The sequence below is a fragment of the Carettochelys insculpta genome, chromosome 17 (genome assembly GCF_033958435.1).
Source record: "Carettochelys insculpta isolate YL-2023 chromosome 17, ASM3395843v1, whole genome shotgun sequence".
In the NCBI taxonomy this organism is placed as follows: Eukaryota; Metazoa; Chordata; order Testudines; family Carettochelyidae; genus Carettochelys; species Carettochelys insculpta.
In genome coordinates this window covers 22,308,894-22,335,203 of record NC_134153.1, presented here as the reverse complement: position 1 = coordinate 22,335,203, position 26,310 = coordinate 22,308,894, and the positions used below count along the sequence as shown (strand labels likewise).

General features: G+C 41.6%; 2 protein-coding genes across 6 annotated transcripts; one reads left to right on the top strand and one right to left on the bottom strand.

Moving 5' to 3' along the window:
• The first annotated feature begins 619 nt into the window (after window positions 1-619).
• On the top strand, window positions 620-14,046 carry SERINC3 (serine incorporator 3). The gene is made up of 10 exons (XM_075011381.1): window positions 620-775; window positions 3,277-3,438; window positions 5,632-5,825; window positions 6,919-6,998; window positions 7,782-7,919; window positions 8,588-8,757; window positions 9,994-10,084; window positions 10,687-10,864; window positions 11,495-11,722; window positions 12,732-14,046. The coding sequence occupies exons 1-10, from the start codon at window positions 737-739 to the stop codon at window positions 12,868-12,870; spliced, it is 1,419 nt and encodes a 472-aa protein (XP_074867482.1). The 5' UTR covers window positions 620-736; the 3' UTR covers window positions 12,871-14,046.
• On the bottom strand, window positions 7,876-26,222 carry TTPAL (alpha tocopherol transfer protein like). Of its 5 annotated transcripts, XM_075011385.1 has the most exons (6): window positions 25,384-25,553; window positions 24,184-24,637; window positions 23,771-23,964; window positions 21,132-21,242; window positions 19,637-19,808; window positions 15,369-17,753 (listed from the first exon to the last, which is right to left on the bottom strand). In XM_075011385.1, the coding sequence occupies exons 1-6, from the start codon at window positions 25,396-25,398 to the stop codon at window positions 17,731-17,733; spliced, it is 969 nt and encodes a 322-aa protein (XP_074867486.1). In that variant the 5' UTR covers window positions 25,399-25,553; the 3' UTR covers window positions 15,369-17,730. The 5 variants fall into 5 exon arrangements, with proteins under 5 accessions (XP_074867487.1, XP_074867486.1, XP_074867485.1 ...); XM_075011386.1 differs by lacking the exons at window positions 15,369-17,753; window positions 19,637-19,808 and adding an exon at window positions 7,876-7,952; XM_075011384.1 differs by lacking the exon at window positions 25,384-25,553 and adding an exon at window positions 26,195-26,222 and having other exon boundaries at window positions 15,369-19,808.
• Window positions 26,223-26,310: the final 88 nt, after the last annotated feature.

Here is a 26,310-nt window from a genome sequence, read left to right as displayed (position 1 = left end):
TCTGTGAGGCCATGCCCTGTACAGTCATGGCGCTGTGATGGCTTGCCTCACTGCTCAGGGTAACCACCTGGCTGCCATCTTAGCAGCCTGGAGGGCTTATTCATGAACTTGCCCATTGCATTACTAGCACAGCACACGGTGACCCTGCATCCCTGCACTTCAAGGGAAGGATGTGTTCAGTGGCACTCGGTCTGCCCTCTGGCAAAACCCCAGCTGCAGGGGGTTCCTGATATGAGCCCGTGGGGGGCCAGCAGCGTTGCCCTGAGGGCAGCTGAAGCCTCGCGCTTCAGAAGCTGTTGGCTGTTGCCATGACAACTGGCGCGCACGGCACATAAGCCGCCAATGGCGCCGCCCCCGGATCGGGCGGTTGAACCGCCTTTGGCTTTTGCGGTCAGTTTCTACACGACGAAATGCCAATTAGACGGTCTCTCACACTGTCACCGCCCACTGGCTCTCGATGGCCAATGCCTGTCTCTCTAGGCGAAACGTCATCGATCGGGGATTGGGGGGTGAGCCTCAGGGCGGGCACCTCTGGCCCGCCCGTCAAAGGGTCTTTGTGATCCCATCTGCCGCTGTGTCGCCCCCCCGTTTTCCCTCCTCAGTCTTCTATACGTGCGTAAAGTACCCAATGAGCGTTAGCCTGCGGGGCGGGAACCGCCCGATGACGCAAGGGACGGGCGGTGCTTGAGGGAGAAGTAAGCCGGAAGCGGCCGCGGGGCGGAGGTGTTTTGTTACCATGGGGGCCGTGCTGGGGGTCTGCTCGCTGGCCAGCTGGGTGAGTGTGGGGATGGGTTTTCCTGCGGGATGCCGACGGCGGCTGGTGGGGGTGCGAGCCCCGCCCGTCGCCAGTCGGCCCAGTGTGATCCGTGTAGAGAAGATGCTGCCCCTCCCGCTGCCCCCTCCCAGGGATGTGCCTGTGAGGCCTGGTAGCCCTGTGGGAGAGGATATGTGGGGCCGCAGCACCGGAGACCCAGCCTCAGCTGTTCTCGGGAAGTTGGGGGGGGGCGCCCCTTCAGGCAGTGGTCGGGCTTTGGGGCCTTTGTGCCAGGCGCTGTACGATCACAAACCGAGAGGCAGGTCGAGTCCCCGGGGGTTGCTGAGCTCAGTAGTTGTCCAGGCCGGCAGTGGTGGGGAGGGAGGTGACAATCATCGTTGTTACTTGGCAAATGTCCCGCGGGACCCCAGGGGTTCCTGATGTAACTCTGGATTTTCCTGCCTCCTTTCGAATAGTACAGAAATTCTCTTTGTTTGACTGCGTTTTGTTTTGATAGTGTATAGACTAGCACGGCTTTCTCTCTGTCTCTTTGTTTATGTGTGAGTTCCCTGCTCGTGTTTGTAACCTCATGAGGCCTAAGGCAGGAAGGAATCATTGCATCATTATCCGCACACATTGCTCTGACAACAGAGCACAGGCTTATTTGGGCTCTTGTGGAGCAAAGCCCACACATTAGAGAAGATAATGCATGGAACAATCTGTAAAGGGCTGCTGGTGGGGCTAAAAGTTTTTAAAAAATGTTAGTTATGTGGTCTGTTGTAACAAAGAATCGTAAACATCTAGTTATATCACATACTGTCCTTGTTACTACTTGCATTTCATTTTCATTGCTTGAAAAAATAAAATGTATTAGCTCAGCATTTCCCAAAATATGGTCCATGGCCCAGTACCAGTCCTGCGGGGGGCATACTGGTCCTTAGAAAATATACAGATTATCAATATGTATTATTATTGTGAATAAATAATGAATAGTGAAAATTTATTCATTTTTCATTCTTTTTTAATGTGTGTGTATATTTTGAGCTGCATAAAACAGTACTGAAAAAGAAACCAGGTCCCAACTATATAAAGTTTGGGAAACCCTGTATTAGCTGCCATCACTTTTGTCATTCTCTTGCTCTTGTTCAGTGTTAATATTGCATACTCCAGGAGTATGTCTTAAGTTTAAACATGAATGGTTTTCCTAGAAATTAAGTATTTAATTCAGGTTTTTGTGTTGAGGTTTTTGCACCTAAATAATGGACAAAGACCTTTGAAACACTCTTAGGATGTAGCTAAATTGTAGTAAAGCTGTCAGTGCATTTTATATACTGTTATAAACACTGGAATCTATAAGATTGCTTCCCCCCCAATCTTGATGCTCTTTAAACCTCTTTAAAACCAGTTTAAAATTATTATTTCCAAATAGAAGTTGCTTCCATAATTGATAAATGCTGATAACTGTAGAGAGAAATGAGAACGCTCAATTTTCCGTGAATATCATGTCAAAGAAAAGTGGGGAAAACCACCTCTGCTGACCAAGCCCCAGGGGAGGGGTGGAGCTCTGGGGACCCAGGGCTAGTTGATTTGATGGGGCTAGTAATGAGGGGCTGAGTGTGTGGGAAGGGACTGCTGGGGAGCAGGATGGAAGTGTTAGGGCTGGGGGCGGAGAGAGAGTGCCTGAGGGGTGAGGTGCTTGGGGGTCTTGAGGGTTTCAGCTGTACTTTCCTTCAGCACACAGAGCTGTTTACTCCTCATCAGGCAGAGCCCATGGGCCAAATCTGGCCCACAGCTTGCCATGACTGGGCAGCAAGGTTTGGGGCTCCCCCTTCCCCACACCAACGCAGGGAACATCTTCTCTGTAATCAAGAGCTTTAAATTTGAGCATACACAATTCATGAGGGATAGGATGCCTGACTACAGCAAATTATTCATTGTTGCTCCAGCATAACTTTCTATACGTTATGAATTATAGAACCTTTTTTTAAATGGAGCGGTGTTGCTTGTGAAATCAGCCCTGTGTTTTTTCTTTCCCATTAGTCCCTACAGCCGGGGAGCCATTTGTAGAAAGCAAAATATGTCTTGAGAGTTCATGCTGAGAAGTGTGGAACTACTTGTCCTAATGTAATTATCAGCCTTGTGACCATATTCCAATAATGTTCTGCGGTGTTCTGTAAACTAAACTGTGTTGTATTGGGATGTTTTTATGCCTGGGAATACTGTTATAAAACTAAACGTATAATCACGTGTAAAGAATGAGTGCCATCACTGGAGACACTTTAAAAGAAGATATACAGAATTTTGTGTAGACAAAATGCCATCAAAGTGAATCTTGAGGTTCAAATAGATCACTTTGCTCTCTAATTTTTCGGTAATTGTTCTGCAGGAATAGGAGTGAGTGGGGCTTTTAATTCATGGGGGAGTGTTGAGCTGGAGACTGTACTTAATGACAGTGTTCAGCACTCTTGAAAGTGAGGCCTTCATAGGGAAATTCCCTTACTGTTCCCATGTTGATCCTTCAGATTCCATGTCTGTGCAGTGGTGCATCATGTCTGCTGTGCCGATGTTGTCCCAACAGCAAGAATTCTATAGTGACGCGTCTTATCTATGCCTTCCTGCTTCTCCTCAGTACGGTTGTTGCCTGTATCATGCTAGCACCAGGAATGGAAGAGCAGCTGAAAAAGGTATGAATTAGACTTTTGTGATCTTTTTTGTAACAAATTTGTGATCTATGCAAGTAGCTTCAGTTCTTATTGTTTGCTGCGGACTACTTCACACACACAAATGCCCCAGTTAGTTGGGGATGTTAAAAGTGGGGAAATTCTCAGAATAGAGAAAAATGAACTGTGTTGCATATCCTTGGATTGCTAGATTATATTTTTCTTTTCACATTGTCTTCAGCACAGCACTATGCAGCGTTCTGTTGGCACCCTGCAAATTGTCCCCGTAGAACAGTTCATTAAGATTTTATGTTCATAGAATCATAAGACTGGAAAGGACCATGAGAGGTCATCAAGTCAAGTCCCCTATACCCATGGCAGGAACAAGCACCACATGGACCATGCCTGACAGGAGTTTGTGTAACCTACTTCTAAAAATGTCAAATCCCCATGACTGGAGAATCTCCTTAGGCAATTTATTCCAGTATTTAACCACTCTGACAGTTAGGAAGTTTTTCTTAATGTCCAAGCTAAATCTTCCTTGCTGCAATTTAAGCCCACTGCTTTTTGCCCTATCATCAGAAGTTAAGGAGAATACATTTTCTGTTGCTTCCTTTTAACAACCTATTAGATACTTGAAAGCTATCATCATGTCCCCTCTTGGTCTTGTCTTTTCCAGAGTCAGCAAAGTCTTTCAACTGTCCCTCATAGGTCATGTTTCCTAGACCTTTATTTTTGTTGCTCTTCGCTGGAGCTTCTTAAGTTTGTCCACATCTTGCCTGAAAAGTGCCCAGAAGTGGACGCAACATTTTACTGAGGCCTAATCTGTGCAAAGTAGGGCAGAAGAATAATTTACATCTTTCTTAGGGCATTCTTGCTAATGCATCCCCGAATGATGTTTGGGGTGTTTTTTTGCAACTGTCTCACACTATTGACTCATATTTAGCTTGTGGCCCTAAAGCCCTTTCCACAGTACTCCTTCTTAAGCAGTCATTTCCCGTTTTGTATGTGTGTTACTGATTGTTTCTTCCTTAAGTGGAGTACTTGCCATTTGTCCTTTGTTGAATTTCATCCTGTTTACCTCAGATCATTTCTCTAATTTGTCTAGATCATTTTGAATTTTCAGCCAATCCTCCAGGGCACTTTCAACCCCTTCCAGCTTAGCATCATCTGCAAACTTTATAGGTGTGCCCTCTATTTCATTATCTAAATCATTAATGAAAATACTGACCAGAACTGATTTCTCATTATGCCCTTCCAGCATGACTGTGAACCTTTGATAACTACTCTGTTGAGATGGTTATCCAACCAGTTATGCACCCACTCCATCTGGGTTGTATTTCCCTAGTTTAATGAGAGAGTTATTGAAGACTGTATCGAACCCTACTGAAGTCTAGATATAGCATGTCTACCACTTCACCCTATTCCACAAAGCTTATCACCCTGTCAAAGAAAGCTGTCGGGTTTGTTTCAAATGACTTGTTCTTGACAAATCCATGCTATTATCACCTTTTTGCCTTCTAGCTGTTTGCAAATTGATTCTTTAATTTGCTCCGTTTATCTTTACTGGTACAGAAGTTAAGCTGTTGCTGGGATTTGCTACACCATTAATTCAGACGTGCCTGTTGTGTTGATTTAAATCCTTGACCAGGAAGAAGACCTGTCCCAGTTGGAAATAGGAGCCTGTTAGGGTGGTTTTTGGAGAAAGAGGATTCCATTCCTGGAAGCACAAAAATATTAACTAACCATGGTGGCTGTGGTTCTGCCCCAAAGTCCAGTCCTCTGTTCAGAAGTGAGGAATCAGTGATACTGCTAGGCAGATTGGCAAAGGAGTACTCGGGAGACTTATTAATATATGTGGGATTGTTTTTGTTTGGCTTCTAGTTTGAAATATCTTTCACTTTTGTAACACTTGGCATCTCCAAAGTAGAGAATGAGGCTACCAAATTGATGCCTTTGCTCCAGGCCTTAAGATCTGATACTTTCATTTGTGTAAATTTAGTTACACTTTCTATATGGCCTGGTTTATGTGCAGTGATGTGGGGAGAAAAAGGTGAAAGTAGGAAGATTTCTGATCTCTGCTTATTTACCAGGTGCAAAGCCTTTTCTCACAATGGCTGCTAGAGCGAAGCTGGCTAAGACCCTTGGGTTATTTGTGTTTGCCACATAGTCACGATTGTTGTCTTAGACTTGCAAGTTACAAGTCTTTTTGTCCAGGTGCCTGGATTTTGTGATGAAGGGTTTCACACTCACCTACCACACATGAATGGCTTCGTCAACTGCGATGTGCTGGTTGGATATAGGGCAGTCTATAGAATCAGCTTTGCCATGGCAGTGTTCTTCTTCGTTTTTTCTCTTCTTATGATACAAGTGAAAACAAGTAATGATCCAAGAGCCGCAGTGCACAATGGGTATGTAGGCATCGTACTGACTTGCCTGTTAACTTGCTTCATATGTCTTTTGCCAGTTTTTTTTCCCCCTAGATAAGTGACAGATCTCTTAGGTCGGGGTCTGCAGCCTGCTGCTCTGGAGCTGCATGTGGCTCTTTAAGGACTTCTTTGTGTGTCCCGATGCTATAATTGCAAAGTAGAAATAAAAAGACCCCTTCTGATTATTTTCAATAAACTGTGAATGTCTAAAAGCCCGATGATGAGCAACTCATAGCTAAATAGCAAACGATATGTGCAGTGCATTGTGGGATAGGACACTGTTTTTATCATGTTGCTAATAATCTTATTCACATGCATTGCAGCTCTTGAATTATTGAGGTTTTTTACCAAATTTGAAAAAAATGGCTCTTGCTATTTTGGTTGCTAACCCCTGCCTTAGCTGTATATGCATGAACAGCCTGGACTGAGCTTTTCAGTTCCTTTGCTGATTGCTTAGAGAACATTGCTTCTGAAAGTGTGCTGGTAACTAAGGTCCCTAGGAAGCTTCCTGTTTGTACTGCGTTTCTGAAAAACTGATGAGTAGTACCTGAAACATATGCCTGTTTTGTCATTTTTCCGAACACGCACAAATGTCTGGTGTTCATTTAAAACTGCCATATTGACTTTGAAAAAGGGAGATAAATATGGAGTCTGAAGGGAGACTCTTGCCAACTATATTTTTAGGATACTTGGAATTTTAAAAATAAACTTTTTGAAAATAACTGATCCTTTGTTAAATGTCTACTTTAATGTTCTCTCTTGGCTAAAGCAGTCAATGGGGTTTTTATACTATTCATGTGTGAAATGTTACAGATATTTTATCACTCAGAACCCATTTCTGTGTACATTTACCCTTAGTATGAGCCTGTTTCAGAAGACCACTCTTATTTAGCAGTCTTTTGAGCGAAAAGACAACCTAAGAGTATTCCTAAATAGAATGTACAGAATTTTGTTCCACCTTTATTAGACGTCCACTTCTGTTAATCAGCCTTTTGTTTTTATGTTCACTTAAAATAGTTTGTATGGATAGAAGGGTCTATACTGTCAAACACATTTGTCTTTTTATTTTAAAAAGGTTCTGGTTCTTCAAAATAGCTGCCATAGTTGGTCTCATGGTTGGAGCCTTTTACATTCCTGAAGGACCTTTCACAAGAGGTAAAGTAAATATTTAGTCATAGAATCGCTTTTGAAAATACATACTTTCATAGATTACTATGAAGTTATAATTGATGCATCCCAAGTTATGATTATTGTAGAATGCATACAGTGCAGCCCTGTGTCCTTGGTAATTAGGGAAGTAATGAAGTACATATCCTGGGGCATAACTGCTGTGGGTTTTTTTAGATAAACAGGGCCAAGCTACATACTTATCCTTAAATATATTAGTTATTTTGTAAGTGTTTGTAAATTGACAAATTCTTTGTTTCTCTTTTGTCATTGTTTATATTTGTAGATGTAAGGAAAGACTTTGTTTCCAAAGGCGGTTTAGGGCTCTCTTGCAGAGACCTTTAGGAAGTTTTATCCTCTTAAGTTATTTAAAGAAGTGTTTAGCTATGATTAACACTGTTTATATCCATTTTGCAAGACTTTTTTTTTTTGGAGTTAAATTACCTTTCATAAACTTTGGTTACTTTATGTACATGAAATAGTGTTTTACATTAAATCTTGACTTTCTGAAAAGTCCTTGTGCTCAATCTTAAAAGTACTTAATGTAAGTTACTTCGGAGTAAATGAAACTACTTGCACGCACTAGAGCCAAATACCTGTGAAAATATTTGTAGAATCAATGCCATAGTGTATTGCGGCCTGAATTTCCAGACTGTTTTCACTGTTCCTCTTAAAAACGGATAAGCCAGTTTGTAGGTTAACGTTTCTTCCTGGTAAAATACAAATTATGAGAAATAACTCTAACTTCTTACTCTTTATTGTCCTTTCCAGCGTGGTTTATCATCGGTACTCTTGGAGCCTTTTGCTTTATCCTCATACAGCTGGTGTTGCTTGTGGACTTTGCTCACTCCTGGAATGAATCCTGGGTTGAGCGCATGGAGGAGGGAAACTCCAGGTGTTGGTATGCGGGTAGGTACCTCAATAGGAGAATGCAAAGCATAACTAGAAGAAACAAACAATGTGGACATAGTGCAAGTACAAAAATCCAGATTCTTACAGCCCTGTCACTGTGTGTATGCTATACTCTTGTGTGCTTCCTACAACTGAAACTCAATAGTTACCTGAGGAGTTGATGTATGTACTGTCTCTATTCACATTAATTATGATGGGGAAGTAGACCTGTCAATCATTGTTCAGTTTGGTCATAAGAAATAAGATTGATTTTTTTTTTTTCCCAGTTACATAGAGAAGCACAGTCTAAATACAGAGCTAGCAGCCATTAACTCCCTTAATGTCCTCTTCCAAGTTGGCTAAGGGCCTTAGTAGCCCTGTCTGTATAATGACAACAGTGTGACTGTACCGCCACCCTTTTCTTTTTTTTTGCAGGCTGTTGATGTGATTTCTAAATGGCTTCAGTGACACAAATTACTAATTGTTATGGTAACTGGTTTATCTGGGAACACTCAAACCTCATTTTGGGGGGGTCCTTATATTGTAAATAATTTGAAAGGAGGACACTATAAAAGCACCCAGTCTATGTGGGGTAGAGGAAATCAGGGCTGGTAAGTGCCCCCGTGGAAAGCCTGGAGAGGTATTTGTTTCCACTCTGAGTGATCTTGGTTTTTTTTCTTTTTCAGCTTTATTTGGTTGTACAAGCTTGATCTACATCTTGTCAATAATTTCTGTTGTGCTCTTCTATGTATTCTACACCAGACCTGATGGTTGTACTGAGAACAAATTCTTCATCAGCTTTAATATGATCTTCTGCATTACTGTCTCCATCATTTCCATCCTTCCGAAAGTTCAGGTACTAAACTTCCTATTTGTGGTTAAATTTTCTTGTTCATAGGTAGCAGTACCTTTACATTTCATCTGAAGTATAAATTCACTTTTTTTTCCAATACTACTACAAATTCAGAAAAAAATTGTGATAGGGTAAGACTATGTTAATGATTATGTAGGATAATTAGAACTAAGAAAACTTAGCCTACTGCAGTATTTCCTGAACTATGGTCATTAAAGCATTTACTGACTACAGAAAGCTGGCATGTTACATTATCCTGATTTCTAGCTGTCATTGTAATAGACACATCTGAAATGCAATGCACCAAATTATTTCTTAGAATTACTTAGTGAAAACAGTTGCTGTGGTTGTCTAAGATATTACAGGCATCCTTGATCAGAGGGGAAGCACCCAAGTGATGCTGTGTAAAAACTTTCAGCAAATCTAAATGACATCACTTGGATTTAGGCTCTTAAGTCATTAAGATGCTTTTGAAAGTTTCATGAGGTGCACTATGAACATTTCTAAGAACCCTTTGCCTGCTTGGCAAACAGCAAATGATGCTAAAGTAATCTTCCTTTCTTCTGATTGTGTTCTGTTGTTGTAAGATAGTGTTGTCCTTTATGATAACTGTACAACCCTTCTTATTTAATGTGGGTTCCCACATGTGTAAATAGAGGGTTGAATTTGGATGTCTGTATTTTGCATGATTAGTAAACGGACAAATACCTTGATGACCTGGATTGATGGCTTTTATACAAAAATAACTCTGCATCAGGTAGAATACACTTGCTTTTTGAAGAATACTGGGCAAACTGTAAGTCTGCGGCTCGAAAGCTGCTATACTCTACCAAATCTATTTAAGTCACCACCTCTGCTAATACACATCAGGGAGTTATTAAATAATGCTCAGAAGTTAGTTGCTAGACTCTTGTTGCAGTTAAGCTGCAGCTAGATCAATGCAACGTGTAATGCATTTGCTGAATCAAGAGGGATGAACATGTGTCCCTGACTGGTTTATTACAACGTTCTCAACCTCCAAAGAGCAAATACCGGCACAGGTTTCATCCCTGAATTATTTGCTGCTATTGTATGTAATACATGGTGCTAAAGAGTTTCACCTCCCCCCACCCCCATTTCTAGTAGTAAAAGACAAGACTTCTTAAAGGGTTTAATTATTATTAAACATTAGGCAAATCTGCAGCAATTAGAATTAGGCTGGATTTATGCCTTTTTGACTGACATTTTGTCTTTATACAGGAACATCAACCTCACTCTGGCCTCCTCCAGTCCTCTGTTATTAGTCTCTACACAATGTATCTCACTTGGTCAGCTATGTCTAATGAGCCTGGTAAGCATCCATCTGTCTTGGCAGTAATGTAATTCATTTTTAAAACTAAAACATTTTGGTGTTTACTATTATAGAAGCAATTGTGCTGGGATTGCTGGTTAAATAATGCATTTGAGAATCCTTGCAGCAGATGCCTAATCAAAGTGTAGAATCACTATAGAGGTGGCCATCTGTTCAGCTTCTCAGTGGCTTTCTTTCGCATGGAATATGTTGCAACAATATCTTATGGGAGCCGTGAAGGTGTGGTTGATTGTGACAGGGTCTGGACTGAAGTGAATTCTCTACTCCAGCACTGCATTCCAGAACCCCAGAACCAAGTCTTTTGAGAACTAAGAAATGGGGGAGACTTAGTTTACTCCAGTCAGGCCCTTCCTCAGTTATTTGTACAGATACCACCTTTCCCAGGCACTGATCTAGTCAAGTGCAGGTGGGAAAAGACTTCTTGCCAGTGAAGCTACTGGGGAATCAAAGAACTAACTGGTGGTCCAGAAGGAATTCTAGAATAATAAACCAGGCCAACAGAAAATGACAGGGATGAACTTTACTAAAATGCACATATCTGTTTATCTTTTTGTAAAACTTTGTCTGTGAACCTTTTTCAGATAGAAGTTGCAACCCCAGTTTGCTGAACATCATCACACAGATAACTGCGCCCACAATAGCTCCAGCTAATGCAACTGTTGTATCTGCTACTACAGCTCCGCCGAAGTCCGTGCAGTGGTGGGATGCACAGAGTTTTGTTGGACTTGTTATTTTTGTTCTTTGTCTCTTGTATTCTAGGTAAGACTTGAGTCATGCAAGGCAGAAACTGGCAGGACTTACCTTCCTTTTGTGAACTAATGAAGCCTGTTTGGCTTGTCTAGGCTCTATCCAGCTTGATGTGGGCAAATAAAAACATGAGTCTAGTAAAACTGTGAGGAGGGCAGAGGCTTCAACTGCTCTGTTCTTAATTAGTTGAAATCTTAAGCTTAAATAGGTGATAACAGCTTGAAGTGCCTATGTGGCTCTCACTTAGTCCAGAGATAGGTGAGTTGTTTCTAAACTCGCATCCAAATTGCACTTAAACAAATATTGGGGGAGGTGTTTGCCTGTACTGGAAGTTCAGAAGCAGGACACTGAAAACTCTGGTCAGTTGTTAGCAGGGGCCAAGAGCTAACTTTCTGTTGTGGTACTGCCATCTCTGAAAATATCCATAGCAAGGTGCCCGTGGAAGGGGGTTTTTCCTACTTAAGAGTTTGTCTATGATACATAAGGAGCATTCCTCATTTACCTCTTTGCAAAAATTTCAGGCAATCAACACATTTTGGGTATGTAAAAGATTTGACTAGTTGTTCTAGTCACTAGTGAAACACAGATCTTGTTCTATAGTGTGGATTTTTAACTTTTTCTTTTTTGGGTAATTCTGTGCAGCATCCGCTCTTCCAGTAACAGCCAGGTGAATAAGCTGACTCTCTCTGGAAGTGAGAGTGCCATCCTGGATGATGCTGTGGGAAGTGATGGTGGATCTGTGGAGGATGGGGAAGTTCGTCGAGTCAGGGACAACGAGAAGGGGGGCATTCAGTACAGCTATGCTTTCTTTCACTTCATGTTGTTCCTTGCCTCTCTCTATATCATGATGACGCTCACCAACTGGTACAGGTGGGAACAAGATGTGTTTAACTTTTTAAATATAAAAATATATTTACAGAGGTGGTGAAAGCTGCATTTGCTGCCTCACTCTGAGTGGCTGACCTGACTATCTGAGCATCTTTCATTCCTGCTGGGAGAGTAACTCTTATGCAACAGAGTAACTCTTCCCCTTGATACCCAGTGAGTTCATTGGTAGTTTAGGGATTGGAATTCTGAAGAATACTCCTAGATCTGATATGTATCCTGTGATTTGAGGTTTTCCCTTCCTGCCAGTTGGATTAAAATTGTAGTGGATAGCCTTTTGTTTTGATTAAATAATATAGTAAAACAATAGAAAGCATTAAAGACATTAGGGTGGGCCTGAAGAAAGGATTGATTGTCCACATTTGCCAGAAGATACCACACTGACTACTTGATTTTGTTTCAGATTCCTGGGCTATGCAGTCGTCTTTTGATTGGCATAATGAGTTAGTCAGGGATTGATTGAACCAAACAGTTTGGTTCTGCCCAGTCTGCGATTGAGGAGATAAGCAGAAGGAATATTGTCCATTACAGACATGGAAGCCACTTATGTGGTTGGGCTTCCCCCAGAGTTATTGAGATAATCCATCTTGAGGCTTCCCCCACCACCTGCTTATTCCCCTTCTCTTGTAATTTGCCAGCCTACTACATAGGGTGGTCCTGCATTTTCTCAGTGTTTTTGAGAGTGCTTTCTTAGACAAGGAAAGCACATATGGGGAAGCAGCTACCTGAAATAAAGAATTGCAGTTGGTTAATAACTGGCTGAGGGGCCAGTTTTGAGAAGCGTGATGCATAAACATACAAAGGTTGAAACATTCAGACTAGGGGGCAGGTCATCTCTAAAGTTCTTTAAGGTGCAACTTTACAGTTTAGTCTTTGCTTATAAGATAAAGAATCTTTCTGGAAGTGATGGTGAAATACTCCAAATGTGCATAAAACTGGGGACATGGGGCAGGAAGAGAGGCTTGTCATTAACAACAGTTTTCCATTGTTACAGCCCTGACGCAGACTTCAAAACAATAACAAGCAAATGGCCAGCCGTGTGGGTGAAGATCACCTCAAGCTGGGTCTGCATCCTTCTCTACCTCTGGACACTAGTGGCTCCTCTGGTCCTTACCAATCGGGACTTCACTTAAAACTGTAATTATTTGAGATTACGAAAATGCCTAAAACTCCTCTGCTGAAAGCCAAACATCCTCTCTTGCTTCAGTTATTTCTTGAAACTAAGGCAAATGCATATTTTCTTGTTACAGGCATGAGGATAGAAACTTAGATCCTGTAATGCTTGATGCAGTATCTAAACTGTTAATTTTGATACTATTTTATTTTAACCTATGTGAGATTAGTTATTCATGTATTTTTAAAATCTACAACAGTTGTGGTAGTGTTACAGCACAGGAGAAAAACACTTGTAGAATCCTTTAGTTCCAACACGCTATTTAGAACAATTAATTACAAAGTAATATATTTTCAAGAACAAGCTCTTCAGCCAAATGCACTATTGTACTAATGTTTCAGTATGTGGAAGTGTAAGCCATACTACATAAGTTTCTACATTCCATTGTAAAAAGTTGTCTAAAAGAGCACCCTCCTGTTGTTGAGCACCAACTTATTGGTCTTGTAGTGAATATATATGTGGAAGCTGTGCCGCGGTTAACTCTAGATCCTGCTCCTGGAACATACTTAACTTGTTGAAGGCCAATTTTACAGAAACTACACTGCTTGATTTAGTATGTTTGCCTAATATTTTAACTTTAATTTAACAGAAGTATGTGAGTTGTTTAGAATACCTTCAAATTAAAATTAAGTTGGGAAAACACTAGTTTGTGCTTGTAAGTTAATATATCTGACATTGTCAGTATTTACACCATAAATACATTTGATTAAAATACAGTTTAACTGGTCAAAGCCTCTTTCAGGCACACTGTTCCAGACAAGTGCAGTGCCTACTGAAGACCAAGGAGTGGGCAGGCTGCCTGCCCATGACTAAAAGGCCCCTCTCAAGGTGAGGGGAGACCCATGAAAATAAATACAGGGGACAACTAAAAAAAAAACGGACAGGAGTGAAGATCAAAGGTTTAAAACAAGGGAGCCAGAGGGGGACACTGAGCAGAGAACTCTGGACAGTGGATGCTGCCCAGAGGAACTCTGCCCGGATTTGTGAGCAGAGGGCGAAGTGCAAGTAGGACCCACAGTTGCAGGCCTCCTCCTACCCCCTAGTGGGGGAAACAAGCTGACAATCTCCTATGATTTTTTGAATTACATGGTAGCTAATACAGCAGCAGGAGTGATGTCTTGTAATAAAGTAATGGTATTTAAAAGTTAATGGCTCCAACAGTGTCATGACTGACTATGTTCTGACCAAACACAGTGATTACACTCTCATTCCTATCCTCATGCTGAATCATGGTAGATGGTGAGTCAATGAGTACACTTACAAAACAAGTAAGTAAGTGGACTTTTTTTAACTGCAGACTATTACAATTAGACCACTAAAATTAGTTATTTACTAGGAGGAAATTATGCAGGCTTGCATCTTCAAATTTTAGCTATTCTACCCTAGTGCACATATGATGTTATGACCATTCAGTCCTAAAAACCAAGATGTATGTTTAGTTTGTTTGGTATGTCCAATGTCTGCTATGGTTAAGGAATTATAATTCAACCTAATGTCAGTAACTGTTAAAGGATACTACACCCAGTTGTGTGCTGGTAAGAGTGGAAAGGGGGAAACAATCAGCCAGGTCTACTACTGTCTTGCCTACAATCGCGACTCAATTGCAGTAACCAAATTAAAAGGCAATATAACAGAAGTCAGGACTCCCTTTGTAACTACTGTAATGGTAGATACAAGACTATTAATTTATCCTGAATGTAGACTTTCGTGTGTGGCATGCTTACTTGCTCCAGTTTTTTCCAGTTACCAAACCCTGTTTTCAGAGGCTAGATATTTGCCTCTTAGTAGGGATGCTTAATTGGATGGAATAGACTTGTTTTTTTACATTTCAGATTCCTTCTTAGTTTTACCTATGAAAATTCGAGACTATGTAGTTTGAATGGCCAAAAGGAATTTCAATCAAGTTAACTCAGCCAACTTTAATGTTCAAAAATGAGGAATCCTGTAGCACCTTAGTAACAGATTTTAGTACATAAGCTTTTGTAGGTAAAACCCACTTAATTTAATGAACTGGAAATAAAGGCAGGTATATGGGTAAGAAAATTACTGCACAAGAAAAGTTACTATCCATTGTAAATTAAGGTGATCAGTCAGGGTGATTGTGGCCCATTCAATGTAGCTGATGAGAGATGGATGCCCAGCACAGGAAGCTGCTGCTGTAGTGTGTTGGCCAATTTAGCTTGTTAGAGGTGCCTAATGCCTTTGTATTTAATTTGCAAATCAGCTCTACAGCCTTTGTAATCAAGTTTGATTTATTTGTAGAAGGCTAGCTACTTTTAAATCCTTTACTGAATATCCAAGAAGGTTAGTGTTCCTATTCTTGATGTCTGATTTGTGCCCATTTATCCTTTGGGGTAGAGACTGTCCACCAGTTGTCCAATATACACAGCAGAAGGACACTTCTGGCATCTGCTGGCATAGCCCATTAGTAGAAGTGCAGGTGAATAGGATCTGAAGTGCACAATCTTATGCCTTAATTTAAATCCATTAGTCTAAGGTGCTGCAGGACTGTTTTTATTGATTTAGATGAATACAGGTATACCTTCTGAGAGCAACAAGTTGAAAGTACTTTTTGTTTAAGTAATCAAACTCCAATCATCACAGTACATCATGCTTGAAGCATTGGCCTCAGTCTGGTAATATATATTTATATTGAAGGATTAAGCTTTCTAATTTGCCCAAGTAGGAGGGTAGAACTCAGTAGCAACTCACATTCAGATTGGTACAACTTGAACACAAATGTAAGGCCACTTTGATATATGCCTCTTGGAAAAAGAAAAAAAGTTGATTCACCAGAAGGAAACAAGCTTTACGTTGCTCCTTCAGGAGTAATTCAGTAACAGCTAACCTTATTTTAAAAGGGGTATTGTACATGCACACACAAACAGAAAATTATGGTAGAATTGTTTAATACCCAGTCATGCATAATAAAAGTACACATTTTGACCACTCCATTTTATAAAATGCAATATAAAAATAAACATTTTATCAAAATAACAGATGTATATTAATGAAACTTTAGGTCCACTTAAACCAAAAAGCAAAATAATTATTTGAACAATCATGTATATTACTGAACTTGTGCCAAAACCCTCATTCCCTGAAAAAGACTATGTATATCACACCTCTGTGCCTCAGTATAAATTCAAGTATTGTATTTACAGTATGCTATTATCCTTTGTCCTATATCCTGTGAGACAGTAGTTGCCCAAGGCAGTTTAAGCACCTTCCTTTCCTGCATAACAAGAATTGTTACCTTGGAGACAGGTTAGGTTAATTCTAATATTGAAAGGGCTTTTTTGGGACCTCCATTGCCCTTCCTTTCCCTCTATACTTTAAAGATAAGGGGGGCATTAGAGGTGAGGGCCGGTTGTCAAATACCATACTCATTTTTCTTCATCAGCCTCTGAGATAAAAGGGCTTGACAGCTTATCTTCACCTGCAAACTAAAAATCTAGATTCCAAAGAGTCTTTAACAACTCCAAAATACAAGTTCTGGTGAGGGGAAAATGTAAGTTTCCATCTACAAGTAAGATGAGCAAAGCTATTTTGTTTAAGGATGAAGTACAACAAATTGTCAATTCATCTTCCAAGGGAGACCTTGGTTTGAGACTGCAAATGGACTTGAGTTCAGTTACCATCTTTTAAGATGTACCAGAGTGCAAAAGCAGCCACAAAAAAGGGGGGAAAAAAAGGCAGGTGTTGCCCTAGATGGTTAAGACTTCCCACCCACAAATCCTTTTTAAGGTGGAAAGTTAACTTTTCTACCATGAAGCTTTCCCTTTTCAGTAACTATCAAACCGATTGAGCAGTTCCTGTCAGGCTGTGTCTGGGGTGGCATGCAGCGCATACCTACTTAAAAGCCATAGCGAAAAGCAGGCTGCATCCAAACTGAGGTATAGCTACAGCTGTTCAGGAAAGGTTCTGGGGCAGGGCGAGACTCTGGCAGCTCCCTAATGCCAGAGCTTTTCATTGCTTTGGGAAAAGACTCTAGCAACAGGACAACATGCTGTTTAAAACAGCAGGAAGAGGGGGTATATGCAGAATGTGGGCAAGTGGGGTACTAGGCTACAGAAGCACTGGCTTTAGGCATGTCCTTTCTCTATTCACTTAAGGAGTACATCATCTATGCTGCTGTTTATACTGGTGCTAGGGAGAAATGCAGCACAGGTATACCACATACCACCAAAATGGGCATGCAGCATAGATGTGGCTTTCAAGAGGAGAACCACCCAACCACAAAGGAGGAAAGAATATCTGCCAGGCACCCAATTCAAGGGCAAATGCTGTATCCAGCAGGCGTTTTTTTTAAATTCTAGAGGATGGGCAGAGGTACATTAGGAGTAGGTATTCATTCAAACCATCCAAGATGGGCTTTTGGTAGTTAGTTATATTACTTGAAACCATAGTCAAGCTAAGCAATGCCCAATTCTGATTATTTTGCTAGGTGGAAGAAGAGCTGGATTGATTTTCCCCAGTAAAAGCAAGCAACATGACAGTTAAGCACTGCCCACAAGATCTGAGAAAAAGGTTTTACTCAAATGAAGAGACACTAGCCAACACATTTCTATAGAAAAGTCAGAGGGCTGACATTAAGGACAGGAGCAATATTTCCCACCTAAAATATGTTCCCCTCTGAAAATTGAAGGGAGAAAGAGCTGTCAGACACTGATGTTAGAGGCAGAAGAGTGTCTATTTTCTTTATTACCTAAAAGGGGAAGGAAAGAAGGAAGATATAGTTTCACTCAATATATTCCTGCCAGCTCTCCAGCATCGTGTGGTCTGTTAATGTCTTTCTGTTCAAGTTGCAAGATACGAACTACTTCTCCTTAGAGCTATGAACTGCAAATTGGAAAAAAAAAAAAAAGCTTATACTTTATTCCTTTCTAAATCCAATCCCACTCTTCTATTGCTTGAATAAAAGAGCAAGGATTTTACCACATCAGCTATGATTCCCCTAATCTATTCCCAAACTCTTTTTGGTAATGAAGTCATGCTATAATGTAACCTAGGAAGAGATTCACATAAGTTTGGCACTCAGAGAAAGGATGGTCCAACTCCTTTAGACCATGCATTTCCTATTTACAGTAACATAACCGGTCCCTGTTTCCCACTTGGCACTCAGTAAAAAGAAAGATTCACTCACTCAGCCCTTCTTCCCCTCCCTCTCAAAGAAATTCCAAACATTTAAAAAGTGCTATAAAGCTGAGGTTTTGGATAATCATGAGTGTTCTTGTTCACTGACATACCCTGTTATCTTACAGGGTATGCTGTCCTGGCTGTAGTGAGGTTTCACTTTTGCACTACTTAGATAGTGCATGACATGTGCAAAGATAATGTGCTCAGTTCAAAATTCTATACCATGATACAGAATGAACTTGGGGTATAACCTACACAGATGAAGGATGTGTTAACCTCATTTGACAATAGAGCTAAGGATCTAAAGTACTGGAACACATAACCTAAGCTTAAGCCTGGCAGAACTGACCAAGTCTGAACTGTACAGAAGAAGCTGCCATCAAAGTAGAAAAGATGGCAAACAGCAACAGGGTTACTGAAACCAGAACAAACATGAACAAGAAACAAAACTGCAATACAACAAATCTGAGAACATTCTTGTAAAACATTTGTCTGCATTTGGTGTACAAAGACTCAGATTCAAATGTTCAATCCAAAGTAATATAGGTCAAGAACTCCCGAGCTTTCCTTAACTGAATATTGCCTTCTGTAGCTGCTACCTGCTACAAAATCGTTCCATGTAGGTTCTATTTAAGTTACTTAGGCAGAACAAAAACTAAGGCAGGACATCACAGTGACCAGCTCAGGGAAAGAGTAACTGATTATATCTGAGACACACTGAATGTAAGTGAATGGCCTTACTTCTTCCTCAGTTTGCCCTAGATTGTTGTCAATATTCAAAGTTGCATTTTATTGGGAAAAAGCTATGCAAAACATGATCTGAAAAGGCTCAGCTCCTCTGGAAGTGGAATTTGTGTTTGATTACATCATGCTTTGAATTACTAGTGGGAATGTTTACAAAATTACATCAACTTTCTCCTTTCAAATGCAAAGGGCAAATCTGTTAGAAATTCCACACGTGCAAAGTGTGCAAAATTTCAGGGGAAGGCTTCAGTACTCATGCTAGTATACAGACAGGACCAGATATTAGGTCCAGGTCTGTCAGAAATGTCTAATTCACAATCTCCACTGACAGCTTCATTGATGCTATTTTCCAATGGCTGCTAAACTAGCAAGTCTTTTCTGCCACTTCTGCCTGAAGAGAAATATTTTGAGATTTACTCTTAGAAGATATTTTTTCCTCACTACTATTGGGAGAAATTTACTAGACCCCATCTTTCACACTGAGATTAACACTCCTTAACACTTGAGGTGTCTTGGGAATTGTGTGTCCTGCCTACATTACAAAAAGTACTCTGCCTTGCCTCTCCCATCTCACTCACTTTCACTCATTTTGGTTCCACAGTGAAAAATGCCTCAGCAGTCTACTCATGAACTGGAGGTTTTGGAATAAGAAAGAGTTCATAACCCTGTGTTATTTCTTTCAGAAGAGGAGGAGGGATCTAGCTTGCCTGTGCAAGGAAGCTTCCCTTTGCTGCTTTGTTAATAACAGTAGTACAGTTGAGGTTTCATGCCTCGCAGAGGCTCTTCACTCTGCTTCTCCTCAGCATCCCCACTAACTAGAGCTTCAGATGGTGAGTTATCACCTGGCAGAACCAGCTGAGAGAAATCATGCAGAAAATCCTCTTCTGAGGCAAGTAACAACTCATTCCAGGCAGTGACATCCAGTTTCCCTGACGTGCCACCATATTCTTCAGGAAGGATTCTTTGTGGAAGATTTTGATGGAGAGAATTCAAATCAGAGCCATGAAGAAAAAACTGAGGAAGAAAGTCCCCAAAATCCTTTAATAGAATGCATGCTGAAAAAAGCATCTGATACAATTAAACATTTTAACACCGCAGCGAAACCGGTACTTGACAATTAGTGAGAGTCTTTAAATAATTCTAAAGGGCACCTTTCACTCCGCACACACCATTTCAAGCAACATCATTTTCATTTGCAAAGGACAAAGCACAACATAGTGCAACATAAGAGAAGAAGCCAGTTCGCTACTTAATGGTTAACCACTAAACTTACCCTAAGCAGAAGAGGCTTACCAGTTACTGTTAACCAGTGAGGGATGGCGCACTCACCCCCACCGCCCTGTTGTGGACAGGAGACTGCATCAGCCCCACAGAGCCAGCTACAAGCAGACACCACTCCAGCCCAGCTGGAACAGCCCTCATCTGCTGTGATCCCAGCCCAGAAGGGCTGCAGGCAGGAGCACACAAGCCAGAGCAGACCTGGCCTGTGGCAGCCCAGGGCATACTGTGAGCAGAGGTGCTCCAACCCAGCTGGGGCAGCCCCCTTCCACAGCAGGGTGGCCATACCAGCCTGGCTAACACAGCCCCCCACCTCACTGGCCCCCTGGCCCTGTTTAATCAGTTGACTAGTTAAACTTAACATTTAACTAGCTAATTAAATGAGCTTTTACAGCCCTGCTCACTACCCTTGAAAGCCCCGCCTTATACGAAATCCAGCTAGAAAATCAATCACAACAACCGGGTTTTCAGTTCAGTTCTAGTCTAAACTCATTCAGAGGACAGGGAGTGCAAAGCGTGTGGAGAGAGGCCTCTTCTGCATGTGAAAAAGAAGCAAACAATCAACTGCATGGGGAATGGCCTGTTTAACTGAGGAGAAAGCTACTACCAACACAGGACCTTTGAGAAAGAAAGGGTAAATAATAAGAGGCATAAGAGAAATGACAACTCAGAAGATTTCCTCCACTCCAACAAATATGATATATAGAATGCTACTGGCCCAATAATCCCAACTTCAGAGGAAAATTTGTATGCTGAATATATAATATTGGTCCTAAAAATGTGCATTTAACCAGGTAAAATGCCAAAAACTTTCACTTTTTTACAGAAACCCCAATCTCTTCTGTCATTGCTCTAAGAAATCCTCCTGACAAGTCTACCTAACACTCAGCACATTCAAAGTGATAACATTATGACAGAGCACGACAAAAGCTAGGAAAAGGAAGATATAGTCACAGGCAAAACTGTCGTTTCAACATTATTTGTTTCAATATTCTTTTCATTTCGCATCCAACATAGAGTTTGCCATTAAGTCCACCATGAAAAGGCTCAATCACTTACCCGGTTTGCTATTTTTTCCTTCAGAAAAGGCTTGATGATGGCAAAAATTCCTTTGAAGATGCGAGGCTCATTTATAATATTGACAGCTTTTATTCTAATTGGAAAGCCATCCTGTGGGAGAAAGTGATTATTACAGTACTTTAGGAATACTGGACAGCTTTTTCTATTTAACTTTCCTGGCACTGATTGCCAGAACAGCCCAGCTGCTTCCAAGATTCTATTTGCAATTCAAATATAAACCTATGCAATGAGCTAGAGTACACGGGTGCAAGAATCAGACAAAACCAAAAGGGTCTGGCACTCCCAAACAGACTGACAACACTCTTGGATCAGATCACAGTAAATGAAACACCAGTTGTACATTTCATTTACTATGACACTACTTTTGCCACAGCTTTCGTTTGAAAAAAAGTGTTTTTAGTTTAAGACAGAAGCAACCACAGGATATAAAACACATAGCACATTACTTCACTGGGAAGATCAGTTAGCAACCTCTGTTTGGGCCAGGATTCTCCAGTATCCTTGAGAAGCAAAATGAGTAACCCTGGGTTCTCAGGGTCACATTTCCCGGACTAAAGGGGAATCAAATGCACTGACTGGCCAGAGAGAAGCCCATGTTTTAAACACAGCATTTTAAATGATTAAACATCAGAGACCATGTTATTCAGGAAAACATTCCTTATATTTGCACCAAAGAAGAAAGCCTATTGCTACTATTAAACTGGAAATTTGGCCAGTTGGTCAAATTGACTGAAAAAGATAAAGGGGCCATGCACTGCTAGACACCATATCAGGACATAGAGAGAGAGGTCAGAATGCTGTATCCAACTGCCAGTGGAACACAGGGCTCTTCAGTATAAAGTGAAATTAAAAACTAAGGTTAGTCATGGTGCTTCTGTAACCCACACCCCTTTACACAGAAACACTTCTACTGGACAGCTTTCAGCAGAAAGAATCACTAAATGCAAAAAGTGTTTTTAGTGAATTCCTGTGAGGGTGGTTACCCGCTGAAATAAATTGCCTAGGGAGGTTGTGGAATTTCTATAATCGAAGACTTTTAAGAGCAGGTTAGAGAAACAACCTGTCATGGATGGTCTAGGTGGCACGTAGTCTTGCCACGAGTGCAGGGGACTGGACCTGATGATCTATCAACGTTTCTTCCAGTTCTAGGAGTCTAGGGTCTCATCACTGAATTACTGATGCATCCTTCTTACAATAACCACTTCTGGCTGTACAGAGAATGCATTCATTGCTTGGACTGAAGGGCGGACATTTGTACTGCATGAATGCTTTCTTCTGTAAAATGTTTAATGAAGATGGAGGCTCTTAGCTGTGAGAGAATGATAACTGTTACAGAAGCAAGGAGATGTGGTTAAAATCTGGGCAAGCTTCTCCGCCTACATCAGCCAATCACCTCAAATCTATCTAGCAAGAACTCCCATCATTCTAACCCTGGTGTCCTCCCAACTCACCACAGACTTTCAAGTATGCCAAATAGTATCTGCTGTTCAATAAGAACTAATGTACCATGTCACATGCAACTTACACCATATTTCAACTGGGATCTTTAATGGCAATCTAAGTTCAATATTAGTCCCTCACTTCCGTGTAATTATAGCTGTATTATCAAGTGAATCGTATCAACCTTTTTACTTGCATAAGTTATTTGTGTATTCAGACAGAACTCTGCAAAACAATTATGTTCAGAGTGCAGAACTTCTATAAGTATGATGCAAAATATTAATGTGCAATGAAGTGTCTATTCGTGTCTCCACAGAACTCTCTCCATTCTCCTGGCAGAGACACAGCAAAAAAGTACGCACAGCTCAGACTAAACTAAAGCTCATTAGGAAGAGGAAAAAAAATAATTCAAGAGGCGTTTGTCCACAGCATATTATTATGCTGCCTGTATGCTACTGAAAATGCAAGTACCCTGCCACTCAGACAAGGTAATCCACTTAATACTCCAATCTCTGCACACCTCCACTCTGCTTATGTCTCTGTTTTCATTCCTTCACACACCCTCCTCCTGTTCCTGCCTCTGAACATACCTCTCACTGTCTACTTTGTGACTCAATCTACATTGCCCCTTAAGCGTAGAGCAGCCTCTTTTCCACCTCTTTGAAATTTTTCCTCAAAGCACACTGTTCAGGGAAGCCTTTCAAAAGTCAACTCTGCAAAATTTCAGCAGCACCATATGATGTTTGCACAATCACCCAAAGCTCAGTGTGTGATTGGTTCTGTGCTCCATCTGTATTGGAAGCTCCTTTGGCAAAGACTGTACAGTATATTATCAACACTCAAAGATCAGCAAGGGGAAAACTGGAGGATCTTTTCTCCCTAACCATACTTTTTGTATCCTCCTACCACCAGACGACAAGCAGGCTCAACAACCCAAGCATCAAATTCCAAAAGTAGCAGTAGTTGTGAAAGGCAGGGAGTGCAAAGTCAGACCCACTTGCAGCCAGCATTATCCAGCTAAGAGCTGGCAAACTGGATGACAGAAATACATTTTTAAAGCAGTCACGTAAAAGCCAACATATGAATATTTCTGTTAGCCTTAGCAGAACTCTAGATATAGAAGCAATAGTTAACAGCACACAAGCTTATTTCCCCACATCCACCAAGTCAGTACTTACCTGAAGAATTCCAATCACTTTTTTGGCTACGAAAGGACCAAAATGAGATGCCTTAGATAAGCTGACTCCTTTGTAGTCTGCAAGGATTACAATTCCATTCACTTGTGTCTCTTCAGACTGAATGAGTTTTTCTAACGTTAAGTATATGGCACGAATGTTCTCAGTAATTGGATAATTACTTGGTGTCCACCTGTCTAAAGTTACAAAACACATGTGTTTATTTGAAAAAATAAAATGACTGATTTTTATACATGTGTGTCAAAATGATGATCTAGTTTCCAGAACTCCTAAATTATTCTTTCATACCCACAGTCCTAGTTCACAAAAGCATTTCTCAAGCAAGATGCCATGCTGATCAGCCATATTTACATCAAGGAGCAAAGACCAAACAGGGAATTCAGGCATCACAATACCTGGACGAATGCAGACAACGTGGCGTCCCTCTGCATCCAAGTGAGGCAGCACAGTGACAAAGCCAGAGTCTAGGACAGCCTTAATTGCAGATGGTTTCAAGTTGTTGAAGACCTCAGGCCAGCTCCTCCTGCAGCTGTGATAGTTCACCAGAAGCTGAAGCGCTCGGTCATAATCAAATTTCCTGGCTCTTAGGAACCTTAGCAAGAAGGCATCATCCAGACACGTGCCCAGGGTAGGGTAATCCTTACACACCATGTCTCGAAGGGCTTGCACATCACGAAGCCGCCATTCAGGTTTCTCCTGTAGCTCTTCACGAGCCTTGGCAATAAGGTCAGGAGAGAGTGAGCACACATACTTTGGCCTATCTGGCAGGAATTCATTATCCGACAGAGACCCCACAGATGGGCTTGTTTGGGCACAATCACTGTCTCCTGACATTAGGTAGCAGGAAGTCTGTCCAAAACAACACACACAACAAATAATCCCCCATATTATCAATCAGAATATTTAGCAAGTATATAGTATGTATTATACATACAAAGAAACAGGTGGGAAAACTATGGCACAGAGAAGCTAAGTGGCTCATTAACAGGCAGATCAGGGATTATCATCAGACACAGATTAGGATGTAGGAATTCCTGTCACCCTGTCCTAGAATTAGATTATTAGGCAAGGCCATTACTTTAGGCTCCAAAATGGTAGAAAATAATATTAGAAGACACTTTTTTGTGAGTCAGTTGATGATGACAAAGTCATGGAAAGTGCCTGCCAATAAACTAGAAACAATAAGTCAAATAGAGAAATAAATGTGTATTAGCACTTATTATATCCAGTTAAAAACGAAGTAAATGTCCTGACATCAACAGATTTGTATCAGTACAGTTGACTGAAATTTTCTATGGCTTTGTTTATAGCATTGGTCATGTTACTTGCCACGGTAAGAAATCCTTCTAACTAAAGGCTTGCAACAGGAAGCTTTGAGTTCCCCTGCAAAATTATGTGTAACTACCTATTAGACTTGGTGACATTTACATCACTTGGGCAATTAGATATTTTACAGTCAGATGAGTAGCATTTCAAACGTGTGCCTTAATTACAGTGGAAAATACTGAAGTGCAGAGACTGGAGAAGTGTATAGATTCATAAATTCTTATTTCAACAGTTCACATGTATACAGTAGTAGATTAAATAGCAGATACCTTCAAAGTGGACATATGACTAATACTGCAGAGTCCTTTATTGAACAGGTGAATGGAAAAGAGGTGGAGAGAGGAGAACAGAATAAAAGATGAAATACTACATTTGTCTTAGTTCTTGGTGTCTGATCTGGGACTGGCACTAAGAAAAAACAAGATTAAAGGTGTGGCTGCTGTGATCCTGGTTCATATGCACAAAGTTTCCCTAGAGATGTGCAGGGGGTGGGGGAGCAAGGCTGTGCCTTCTCCTCATGGGGCAGGGATCTGTAAAAAGCATCACACGAAATCAACTCCCTGATGCAACAGCACAAATAGAACTTTCCATCTAACTCAGACCCTCAGGACTGGGCACGAGGGAGCAGGATGGGCATGTGGATTATTCTTCCTACCATGGTTTCGTTTAGTCACTCCCGAGGGGCTCTCGGTAGAACACCAGCAGCAGGGCTGGCACTGCACACCAGGCATCACCCTCATCTGTTCCCAGCCAGGGCTGCAGTCTCTGGAGGCCCCCCGGCTGGTGCCCCTGTGGGACAGGACGGGGGCAGGTTTTCCTAAGGGTCAGCACCTGCCATCAGGGAGGGGACCCTCCTGGTTCCCTAGTCAGGCCACTGCAACGGGAGCAGACTGACGCCTCCCAGGTCCTGTGCGTGCCACAGAGCCGAACGCGCCGCAAGCACCGAGGGAGGCACAGCTCGCAGTCGGACAACCCAGATCCCCGCTCCGCCCGCCGGCCGATTCCTCTCCTCACGCCGGCCCGGCCCGGCCGCCTCGCCCCCAGCCCCGGCTCAGCCCCTGCCTTCCCCATGCAAATTACCGGAGCGCCGGCCAGCCCCGCGCGGAAGGAAGCAGTCGCGGGGGCGGGGTGATTTGATACCGTGACCCCGGAAGGAAACACGCCGCCCATTCCCCCCTCCCCGCGCCGGACGTCAC

Bases quoted from the DNA above. Each gene is read 5' to 3' on its own strand.
- SERINC3 (XM_075011381.1), top strand. From the start codon at position 737: ATGGGGGCCGTGCTGGGGGTCTGCTCGCTGGCCAGCTGG. The intron at 776-3,276 runs GTGAGTGTGGGG...TTGATCCTTCAG, and splicing joins TCTGCTCGCTGGCCAGCTGG to ATTCCATGTCTGTGCAGTGG. The intron at 5,826-6,918 runs GTATGTAGGCAT...TATTTTAAAAAG, and splicing joins AGAGCCGCAGTGCACAATGG to GTTCTGGTTCTTCAAAATAG.
- TTPAL (XM_075011382.1), bottom strand. The intron at 23,965-24,183 runs GTATTGTGATGC...TTGTAACTTTAG, and splicing joins CGTTGTCTGCATTCGTCCAG to ACAGGTGGACACCAAGTAAT. The intron at 19,809-21,131 runs GTAAGTGATTGA...TTTCTTCCTCAG, and splicing joins AGGAAAAAATAGCAAACCGG to TTTTTTCTTCATGGCTCTGA.